General features: G+C 39.2%; 1 protein-coding gene across 8 annotated transcripts in view; it reads right to left on the bottom strand.

Annotated features, from left to right (window-relative positions):
* fsip1 (fibrous sheath interacting protein 1) overlaps window positions 1–12,471 on the bottom strand; it is a 28,086-nt gene that overhangs the window by 4,950 nt on the left and 10,665 nt on the right. For 7 of the 8 annotated variants that reach the window (XM_051387099.1, XM_051387117.1, XM_051387088.1 and 4 more), the window contains one exon: window positions 4,868–5,020. The exons of the other annotated variant lie outside the window; for it this stretch is intronic. In XM_051387099.1, the coding sequence (XP_051243059.1) occupies window positions 4,868–5,020 (153 nt within the window). The remainder of the gene's footprint in view (window positions 1–4,867; window positions 5,021–12,471) is intronic. 8 annotated transcript variants of the gene reach the window in all.

The following is a 12,471-nucleotide window of genomic DNA, read 5'->3' on the forward strand; positions in this document are numbered from 1 at the left end:
GTAGACGTTGTTGTCCAAAGACGATTTTATCCTCCTTTGAAACATTTTAGAATACGCTGTAAATAACTGCATTATTATCATAGTTCATATTACCAAAAAAGTGAGGAGAATTCATATTTAAGTTTGACTTTAAATAATTGAGCGAAACAACAACAGCTGTTTTTGGTACTTGCAGCACAGACAACAGTGCATAGAGAGTGGTTCTTCACTTCGATTGCACATATCACAAATACCTTTATAACAAAAAACATCCGTGGCCATGATGGGAGCACCTCTTATTCTCTGCCACTCATTAGAAGCAGGAAAAGGGGAGACTGTCAATCTGTCTTTATTTCAGGAGATCATAAAGTGGCAAACAAGAGCAGACAGTGTGACAAGCCAAAGGCTAACAGCCAGTAGCCATGATAATACTGGAATGAAGTGAGAGGGTGAGACAAGCTGAGAGTGAGAGAATCCCTTTTCTCCATGGCTCCTCTTTTCTGGCAAACCTGACTGTGGAAAAAGAGTTGTGAAACTGCAGAGTTGCAATGCAGCTCAACAATGCCTGAAGAGATTGAGGCCAACAGATTCATCAGTGGGTGCTGTCTTTGTGTGGAAAGGACTATAGGTGAGTGCTCACACAATCCCCTGCTCTGCTCCTCTTACTCAATTCAACTAGTTTCAATCTGGATTGTGCCAGGATGCTATACTTACTTGTGCTTTTAATATAATCGTTATTATCCCACCACACATGAAAGACTCTCACATTGCTGAGAGATTTTTTAAGAAATAAAGAAATTAAAACCAAATACATTTTAGTCCCAGTGTGCACACAATAAAGACATGAAGCTGGGAGGAATTAAATATTGATGCAGAGACAGCTGCTGTAACATCAACTGGTTGAAATTAACTGTTGAGCAGAGGTTGAAAGATCGGTTCATGAAAATGTGGCAAAGAGAGCTCAGAAGCATGACGTCCTGCAATATTTATTCAGAATTTAAACAAGAGCTTAAAAGAAAAGAAAATGAAAACCAAAAGTGTTGGCAGGCTATTTGTAAGTTTAGAGTGAATAACACCAGAATTCCTAAGATCAGGGGATGATATAAGGGGCTGGACAGAAACCAGAGGATCTGCAACCTATGTAATGACAATTGTTTGGGAGTTGAGTATCTTTTTTTTATGTAGGAATGTAAGCATACTCAATGACAGAGAGGTATGTGCCAAAGTAAACCGCCCATCTATGTTTAAATTAATCTTGTTATTACAATCAGATAAGCCTAAAGTTGTTTGTAAACTAGGTGCCTTTTTGAAAAATGTCCTTCCTTTGTTTAAGTAAGATTTGTTGTACATTAGCTCTGCCATATGGTATCATTTTGTTATTACTTTATATTTTGTCTGTGCTCTATACCATGTGATCACGGTGCTGAATCACATAAATAAATTCAATTCAATTAAATTTAAAAAATGAAAACTGCTACTTTCAGATCAGAAGTGGACATGAGGTGACGTGAGCTCACAAAAGCTGATTCTTAAAATCAGATCAAGTCATTTTGTGAATTGTGGCCAGTTCAAAACATATGAGAGGGTTGTTGGTCTGGCATAATAGACAAACATGAAAGCATATCCCTGTGGTTGGTACTCAGGTTAAACGGCACTAGAGAATCAAGGCTAACATGACAAAGACTGTATGATTAATGATGTCTGCCTGATTAGATCGAGACTGTCCTGCATTAACCATCCTGTCTTACTGTAAATGTTGGGATTGTCCTTCCTTTAGAAGTTGATCTAGGAATGCAGCCAAATGAGGTTGCAGGAAAACCAGCACCGGATCAGCTGTTGAAAATCACAGATTTAGCGCTAACAGTTGAAAATAACCCTGTTGAACTTGTGTTATCTCTTCTTTCATGATTTTCTTTTGATTCTTTTTGTTGTTTCGTGTAGGTTATCATTGACAGAGAACAATGGCAGTCATACCAACGATACGTTTCCTACCAAGACCTTGCTGCACAGGAAAATATTACCGGCAAAAAAAAAAAAAAAGCTGGAAAATCAAAGGTGAGAGGAGAGATTCTTTGGCACGGAGATGAAGTTCGCTGGAATGGGGGATTGTTTGGATTGAGAGAAAGGAGAAGTTGAGATGACGCACAAAATTACAGGTCTCAGATCTGAAGCCAATGCAACACAGCTTTTGTTTGAATAAATCACTGCAAAAAGGTAAATCAGGTTGATCTCTAGGCAAACATTTAAATTCTTAACACACTGGAATCAATCAAACCGAAGTACAGCAGAGAATCTGTTGTCCCTGCTACAACATTAGAGACTAAGCTTTGAACATTTTCCACCTTTACAATAGGTGCTACACTTCAGCAGAATGCCAGACTAAACACAGAGCACTATACTTCCCATTTGGAGGGAAAACATCTGACATGCAATCCATCCTGACAGTTTATTATAGAGATATTGCACTTCAGTAAAACATTTTTTATGTCAAACACATTCCTAAAACAAATTCATTAACAGTCAGCCTCATGTTAGCTTCCTTCGCTGGAATTCAGGACTAATTTTTTAACTCTTGTCATCACCGACTGTAAGTAGGCACTACTTCTTAAAAAGATTAGACAAAGAAACAAATAGCATTACCCGGACTACAGTATCAAAGCTTATAGACATGTTATTTGGACTAGATGTTTAAAAAGCATTCCATGTGAATGATATCACTGCGTATAAGGTAGTATTAATATTTTACTATTTATGAACTAAAGCTATGCATGCTTAAAGCAGAAAATGGGGTACTAAAGTAAAAAAAATGATTGAAAATTAAATTGTTTTCCAAGCAGCTCTCTCCAAAGGTTTAAAAATAAGCCTAATAGCACATAAGTTGACTTAAGCACATTGTATCTCGTATAATCGTATAATAAAAACAGAAATGTAAAAACTGCATCTTGCATTGTTTTAAAGGGAGTCACACGCTGTTAATATTTCATAGAGAACAGCCAGAGCACTGTCTTCCTGAAGTTTTGTTGTATGAGGTGTTGGGCTTGGCAGTTTGAGTTTACTCCCCTAAACCACAAATCATCATTTTGATTTGCCTGTGTGTGTACAGATTAAACAAATAAGATGTCGATAAGGTGGGAAGCCATATTTTTTGAGCTGTGGAGCTGCAGCTGCTCTCCCTTGCTGCAAGTCTTAATGCTAAGCTAAGCTAACCACCTCTTGGCTCTGACTCCATTTAACGCACAGACGTCAGTGACCTTCTCATCTAACTCTTGAAGTAAGAAGATAGGTACATATCCCAAAATACTTTATAGTAAACTAGTACTATTAAAGTAAACACTTTAATAGTACTAGTGTTGGTAGCATTTGGGGGAAAACTTACTTTAACTAAAAGGATGTTAAACTTTCCTGCATTGCTCTGACTTTGACTTAATTGCTCAATTCAATTCAGTTCAATTCAATTTTATTTGTATAGCGCCAATTCATAACAGAAGTTATCTCAGGACACTAATTCAACACAACAAAAAACGTATTCTCACAAACTGATCTCTCCTTAGTTATCGTGCTCTTATAATACACCAGAGAACTACGCACAATCTCTGCAGACACTTCAGGTACAAAAAGACTGAGAAGACATTTGAGTTATGGATGTTACACAAATCAACTTTATGACTATACAGGAGCTGTGTGAAAGTGTTTAAGAATGCCCTCCCAGACAAATTCCATGCAAATAAATCTTTTCTAACCAAAAACAAGCCCGGTGGCACTAAGAATATGCACAGAGAGTGTGCTGTTTGCATTACACTCGCTTGCTAAGTTCAATCATTTAGTCACTGTATATAAAATGCAGCTTAATGCAAAGAGCGTCTAGCTTCACCAGTAGTTAAGAGACTGGTGGGTTTTTGATGTTTTGTGATCGTAATGAGAGAATGGTTTCCTCAAACAGAGCTTGGTTTAATTAGGAACAGATTCCAATTGTGTCTCCTTAATTAGGCCAGGAATAGGTTACATGGCATGGTGCCTTGTTTGATGTAAGGGTGTGGCGGCCACTTAATGGTTTTATTACCTCACTGTTTGTGAGCAAGTGGGGGCATCTTTTATGTTTAAATTAGGAATATATGCATCATGTTGTGGTTCATCAGTGTGAGAACTGATGTGTTGGTAAAGTTTAGGACAGAGCTGTGAAGAAGCAAGCAGGTAGTTTCTTGTGCAAGACAGGGAGAGACTGCCCATTCGGACAATGACAAAGTCAAACTACTAAATTTATCTTGAATGTTTTTCTATCCTTTCTCACAAAATTTAAAGTCATAAATGTCAGAGGAAGCAGAAATCAGCGCTATCCGCCTTTGTTCTTGGGACATTCTTGTGTTGTGCCTTTAGCTACAGGGTTTGGGGAAAGAGTGACAATTCTGTGGCTGTAACTCTTCAGGGGCTCCTAAAAGCAGACAGAGCTCAGTGGTTTCTAGGGAACACTGTGGAGCGTGGACATTGAATCTCAGTGAAGAATGCTCAAAAGCAATGAAACACCGTGGAGGACAAAAGGCCATCGGTGGAGTAAACGACCATCCTCGCCCTCAGATCAGACTGCAGAGGAACATATTTGACTCTGTGAGTATGTGAGTGATATAAAGAAAGAGAAGGAGAATGAAGAGACTGAGAGGAGAAAAATATGGGCCTGCTGAGACACGAATATTGCATGTGATTTCATCGTCCCCCTGTGAGAACAACAGAGAATGAACTGTGCGCTTGTAATAATTTGTCTCACACAGATGCACGGATAGAAGCACTGAGGAGTGTTAGAATGCACAACACAGGCACTGTGTGGATGTAACGACTTGTGTGAATTTGAGCATGTGTTTTGTTGTGTGAACGAACGTAGCTGCTTTGAACTCACAGTCATCTCTTGGCCCTGGCCCAGGATCTCCAGCTGCTGTTGGATCTCTTGGAGCCGCCTCTCCTGCCCTCTCCTCTCCTTTATATCCTGCAGGACCTTCTCTCCTGGCTGCGGGTCCCCATCGCACTTCCAGCCAACCTCTGAGCTGTGGCCCTGATACACAACAGACACGACTGGTTCTCACGGGGAGCAAACAATTCTTCTCACATGTGGATGTGCTTGGGTTCTCCTAGAGGGGAACTGCACATTGTTCAGAAACCCCCACGAAAAATGTCCAATTGGATTGAAAGCCCACAGCTCTGAAGGCCTGTTTTAAATACACACTCTCCTGGAGTTTTTCACCCTTAATAAAAAAAAAAGTCAGGTGACCTTCATCCGGTCAACTTTGACATCATGGTAACAATAATAAACACATGTTAACGCTGTAACGTTAGGTTTACAACAAAACTACTGGGAAAAGATCATTGTTTGGGTTAAAATAAGTATGTCAGTTATGTTACAGACATAAGTTAGTAATACCAGAGTGTGTGTTTTCAGAACAGTAGGCCTTCGAGGCAATGGGAATTTGTTTTCCGAATAATGGGCTGTTGGACAAATGGGCTTTCAGTCCAATGGGACATTTTTCAAAAAATGTTTTGGGTTTCAAAATAATGGGCCGTTGGAACAATGGCACCCTCCTAGAACTGCACTCAAAGCTTAAGAAACATTTAAATAGGGATCAAACCCATATATCAGTTTATTGAATATTAAAGTTTTCCATTCCTCTAAGACTCTTGAGTTACAGCATGCTTATTTCTTTTAAAATGTCATCATGATGGCATGTCCTAAAGATGTAGGGATGAACACCAATACTGCTTTTTACAGACAGCGAGTAAAAATCAGGTGCTTATATTTAAGACTTGAGAAAGCCATACAGTCCACACGGGGTCCAACATAAATCACAGATTTATAGCATCCACGTGCACTGGGTTGACACAATGAACCGCAAGCTGCATCCAAAGCAAACTTTGAAAATGGGTCAGGAGGAAATGGGTGAGTCATGCCCGGAGGACCAATCCATAGACAGCTGATAAGTAAGCGGCTAGTCATTCTGATCAAGACATGGATCTTTTTCATTGGAGAGGGAACAATCTGTGGTGAGGTCATCAGATTCAAATTACACATTTAGATGTCAAGTTTGTCACAAATATTTGAACAGGTCATAAGTCTGTCACAAACTGTGTTGATGCTGAAATGCTCTGCTAGGTTAAGGGAATAGCTTCTGCAGATGTAGTATGATGAACTGTAGGTGCTGAAAAGCTAGCATAGTTGTGGCAAATCTCAAAGGATAGGTCAAACTGTAAATATCCACCCCACTCACAATTCATTCTTTATACGTAAGGATGGAAAAACATGGCGAAATGAACAATACTGTAGAGACTGACCAGTGAATGACCTGTGGTACCGTCATATTGTGACCTCTAAAAATACACAGCTCTATAAAAGCAGCAACTAGGTCGAAAAAAAAAATTTGTTGGGTCTGAGAGGATGTTGCCAACCGCAGGGCTGTTTTGGAGTGTCAGTCCAGCGCCATGTGGTTGAAATCTCCATCTCTCTTGGTTAGTCTGGATGCCAGGCAGGCGTATGTATGATCTAATAATGTTGAAATTGATGGATATTTCATAAAATGTCGACGTCTCATTAGGGAATTGCATACAGCGAAATGGTAGGTTACCGGAGACAGCGGGATCCACCAGAAATTGTGAACTTAATCACTGAGTTACTAAATCTATTATGACACATTTATGATAGGATGTAATCTTAGTTAAACCCTCGGTAGGAGGGGAGTTCAGTTAAGTCAGCCAGTGTGTTGAGGAGAAGAATAAATGCTTCTAACAGGCATGCCTACATGACTAATATCACGTATTGCATTTACACAGATTTCAGGAAACTGAATGATACCAGTGTTACTTAACTTTAATATTTAAATCTTGGCAAAAACAAGAAGTGTGTGTGGCCTCACCTACCAGTGCCCTCTGTCTCCCTATAGGGAAATAATGACAGCTTCTATCTGAAGCCTCTTTTAAGTGGTCGTTACTAGAGCCGTTCAGTAAAGACTCCCTCATCCAGACTACAAAAGAGAGGACCACGACGGGATCAGACTCCTGTCATGCACCAGAGTGAGAAATACAGCATCCCAACCAGGAAAAATAAAAATTAAAGTCTAGCTTTACCACCATCCTCACACCACTAAATGCATGTTTCTAAAAAAGCCCAAATCTTTGGGAGAAACAGTTTATTTAATTTGGAAACAACATCTGCCCTACTTTTCAAGAACTATAGACTGCAAACTTTAAAATCGCCTGCAGGGCTTAGCCATGATAAAACTATGACTGGCCAAAGTTTGAGTGAATTTGGCACGTGTGTCACATATTTTCCTGAACCAATTCTCTGTGGCCAAATTAACACAATGTGAATTCTGGTGAGTGTAAGGGGAAAGTCTCTTTGTATAAACTTTACTGATTTGACCGTAATTACAGAAAAGATAGATGGTCCACAAATTACACATCATCTTTCCTGGCTTTCACCTTCCCGTTACTGTATGACTGTCTTCTATTAGTTACAACAATGGAAAATAAAGCAAAGCTGTGAGGTTTACATAGTTTGTTGCATACGCTACTATCAAGTCATGTGACACCTGGATCTCACTCACACCCTTTCCCAAGATTCTTCCCTTCTTCCACTGAAACAAGTAATCAGATGTTTTCCTAATGTTTATTAATTATATAAATTTACTGCATGACTACACAGGAGATGTTTCAGCCATGTTTTTCAGTCATGAAACCGTGTTCGATGGAACACTGTTATCAATCCAGCTGTCTCCACAGGCCATGTAACGTTTCGCATTTTACTTGCGTTGTACTAGTGTAAACCTAACCCAAAGCATATTTTTACACTTCATGTCTATTTTTTCCTGTTTTACAAACAAAACTTCTTAATGGAAAGCTCTTAACTATGCTATTATAATATTCAGAATCATCAAACTAAATCTGCAAAATGATCATTTTTATTCCAATGGACTGAAACAAGACTAAGAGTCAGGCAAGTGTCTCTGTAAGGTAGAACTTAGGTATAGCTGTGGTTTCAGCTAACTGCTAACATGCTCACGATGACAATGCTAATGCTCATATTTAACAGGTGCAGTGTTTATCATATTCTAGTTTGCTGTGTCGCTAGCGTGGCTAAAAACATCCCACCAACAGTAAACTGTATTCGTTACAGTGTCATGCGAGGTTCAACTGCACACGTTGGTTCTGATGCTTGAAATGTAATGCCGAGATGAAACCGATTTGATATTGTTTGAAATACAGAATGTGAATATGTACTTGCTTTGACCAATGATAACTGAAAGCTGTATGAGATCATAAGTGTTAAACTGACACAGGGCTCATTTTATGTTTCATAAAAGACGCAGTAGCCTATAACTTACTATTTGCAGCACTTTCGCCACAATGTTTCTAATTATGTAATTGATTAAGCAGTAATAATAAATAAGTGCTAAAACTTTAGATCCACTTCCAAGTCATTAGCAAGAATAAACACTAGTCTCCTGTGCCAACTGTAGTAATGACACACTTCTTGAAGAAGATTATGTACAAATAATGTTTCTTGACCTTTATAGACTCCAGTGATTATTCTTATTTGCTACTTCTCCTGGAATGTGTGATAGCATTAACTTAACATGAAGTTAAACCGAGAGACTTCCAAACAGCCTATCTGAACATCAGCAAAAAGCTGGCAATTGGCTCGCCTTGGAGTTGTCACTTGACATGCTGTTAAAGATCTCCAATAATCACATCACCTATCTGGGTCACAAGACTGCTGGAAGGCCACAAAGATCTAGACTTTGAAAAACATGTCAAACATAATTATGTTGAGAAAAGTATGTCAGCCTATTGATGGTGATCAAATTGGAATTTGATGTTGCATTAGAGTCACAAGTTGATATAAAGTGCAGCATTGTAGTACAGAGTATTACGCTGACTGCCAAGTGTACATTGAATGCAGAATGAATGTTAATAAAAAAGGGGAAAAGCTCATTGGTGCATGATATGACAATTCCTGAGAAGCTGTCCTTGTTTCAACTTACGGTTCAGATTTTGCTTTCCCACAATATGAAAAAAACAATTTGCCAATTTCCATGAGCTAAACCATCATTAGTCGATTATTTGTAGGAGTTTCAGATAACTTTGGTCAGCCATGCATTACACATTCATGAAGTGGGTATTGATATCCTGCGATCAATTTTAGGATTTCAGATAGAAGCAATACATTCCACCCTGGGGTTGTCATGTTCTTTGAGTGTGAAACAGCTGCAGCGGTTGATGGATGAGCCGCTGTTGTCCAGAGTGACGAAATAGGAAAAACTACGGAGATTATTTTATGTTTATAATTTAAAATAAATCTTGAATGCCTAACACTAAGCAATACTGAGTGTGCTTTATCTTGATGTTCCCATTAAAAGGAACATATAATTACATCACGTCAATCATATTAGTTTTGTTAGACAGTGGAGGGAGCCACTGAGATTGGTAGCCTGGAGCTTCTCTGCTCCAATATGGGTTGCATCTGTGGTGTGATTTGCCAAATATAACAGCTGGATCTTCTCATGCAGGCGCATTCTCAGATACATCTCATAAACAGCAAGAAAACAAGACAAATGACTTGGTCACCCTTGTGTATAAGTATTATCTTGCATCCTATTGCAATATATTACATACAGTATATACAAGGCAAACAGTGTACCCACCGTTTGCGTCAGGTTCCTTTATACTGTGCATTAGGTGTTTAAGAGGCCTGCCTGAATCCGGATCAAGAACTGCTCGATGGCGCTGTTCAGACACTCAAGACAAGCTTAACAGGCAAGGCATGCTCTGAGGCAGCTAATCCAAGGAAGTATCAACAGTCAAATCATAAACACTACTGAATATTCCAAACAAACTAATTTGTACAACGTACGGTCCTTCCAATCACATTCTCCAGGACATTTTTGACTAGCTAAAGTCAAAAATAGATACATGTCTTTTTTTTTTGTGCAAACATACAAAGTTACACAAATCGAACAGGGGGGGAGTCCTTTCCTTGAAAAACACTTATGTGATGTGACTGCCAGCCAACATTTCAAACGATTTGTTTTAGCATGCGGTAGCCACAAAACGGCTCATTGGCCTTGACTCTGGGGCCTTTGTTATACTAAAAATGCTTGTTGGTCACATTAAGTCACTCAGTCATTAAAAAACAGGCTACACAAATAATGAAAACAGCATGTTTTTGTTATACAACATTTCATTTAGTAATCTAATGCAATCCAATACAATAGCCCTGCAATAATTCCTATCTTTTTAAACATTATAACTGAGGTTTTGATTCAAATCTACGATATACTGTAGTCATTTTGGAGTTAGTGGTAGTGTACTATTGTGCTGGACTGAATCACTTTGATTCTGACACTATGTCAACAAAAAGTGATCACGGGAAGCCTCACAAACATGGATTTAATGATGCACCTGACTATTGGTAAATCGGTGTAACTCTTTATAACACACTGGCAGTTTCTCTAGAAATTGATTTTTATTGACCGAAAAATATACTCCCCTGTGTTTGCGGACAATACATCTTGTTAACGACCTTTGGCTACATACTGTAAAGGGACAGTGCTGTTGTGATGAAAGGGAGCCAGCCATGCTGACTCACCCAGAGATGGCTGGTGCTGTTCAGAACAGCATGCTCCTCTCTTTCCCTCTCTGCGTCTCTCTGTTTCTCTCCCTCTGTCTCTCCTCAAATCTGAAGTGTAGTAGGAGCTCTGGCTGTGCCACGTGGACCCAGGCTACCTGCCAAGGCCTGTCCACATGCCTTGCCACGAGCGCTCCCTGTGAGAGCTCGGGAGTAAGCTGTTCGGAAGCTATGGCTGAGAGTCTCTTGACTTCTCTCTCTCTCTTTCTCATATTTTTTTTCTCCGTCTCTCAGATTGACAGTTTGCCCAGCTATGACCTGTGGTCATCTGCCAGGTTCTGAGGCAGAGGTGCTGTAACACAGATGTCTGCCATACATGATATATGCATACCTGCATGCTGACACTTGGGGATAAGCAAGGTCATGCAAACAAATGTTTTTAATCCTGCACCACTTGCCTTGCACAAAGTCATAATCTAACTCTCAACACCATAACCACAATTTGATCTAATATAGCTCCATAAGAGAGAAAGTGAAGCTTTGTATATCACCATCTTAAAAATGTCCCAGATATGAAATTTGTCTGAATCCAAGTTGTCTTTTCTGCCTCCAGAGGTCATGTTTTTACATCAGTTTTTTGGATCTACGGTAGATGACTTGGTGATTGCTGAACATTCCTGAAGTATTAGAAGATTCACTTGTGGGTCATCTGGACTTTATACTTGCTTTTTTTTTTTTCAGAACTGAGGGTGGTCTGGAGCAAACACTGTTGCACAGATCAAAACCTCCTGGCACATCCTACAATCAAAAGAACATATTGAATTTGATACTGGGTTAAAATGTCCACACCACCACCTGTGTGTTCTCAGTATCCTACAGCATCATCCAAAGAGCAATCAAAGTGTTTGATCTGTTTGAAGTTTTCACTGTTCGGGTTGTGGAAGAAAATCTTGCATGCATTTGTGATCCCTCCAAACCACTGTAAATACTTCACAGTCTATGGCTTTTACTAAGAGACTCACAGGGCCATCTCCACCCAGCTTCACTTCGCTAATATAAGGTAATTTCAGTGGTTGCCAAATAATGACACACACAGATAAAATAAAATTGAACAAAGAGCTTAAGAAGCATGTTAAATATTTATCAAAAGCATCTGGAGGACAAAAATGTCCAAGCATCTTTTTGCACTTCTTATCCATCAGTGATCACATGCTATGCATTGTCAAGCACAATATCTGACCTAGATTTTAGCTGCTAAAAGTCTTGGTGGTACTTTTTCAATGAAGAGAGACAAAATATAGGAATGTGAGCACTGTCAGTGTGATACTATAAATATAAATAACACATAAAGAAGAATTTCGACACATGGTGTTTTTGCAGTGTCGGTTTTCCATACAAAGACTGCTGCACTGTTTGTGCAGTCCTTGTCGAATAGCTCCGACCAACATACACTGTCTGTACATTAGCTGTAGGCTAGCTTTAGAAATGTATAGTTGAAACATTTTACTGTGCCTATATATGCAGCCAGTTCTCATTCCCAGGTTGTCAAATAATGACGCTTTGTCACAGGGTACCCTTCAGAGTCACCGGGCTTGTGTGTGAGTGAGAAAGAGTGAGAACGTCTGCACCAGAAGGAGGTGGGGTGAACGGATGGCTAAAACAAACACAGTACTTTCACCCAGGAGATCAGGGTTTGTGTCTAATGTGAAACCAAAAGTTAATGTTAAGTTATTTTAAGTTTCAAGTTACACAAATTATGCTATGTGCGTCATGTGGCTTGCAAAGTTGCTTATGTCACATGATTTACAGAATATAATTATTTTGACCCAAACCACTGTCTTTTTTAGCCTAAACATAAGAATACTGTGACAGCACTAAACATGTGTTAAAGA

Source organism: Dicentrarchus labrax, unplaced genomic scaffold, assembly GCF_905237075.1.
Source record: "Dicentrarchus labrax unplaced genomic scaffold, dlabrax2021, whole genome shotgun sequence".
Lineage (NCBI taxonomy): Eukaryota > Metazoa > Chordata > Actinopteri > Moronidae > Dicentrarchus > Dicentrarchus labrax.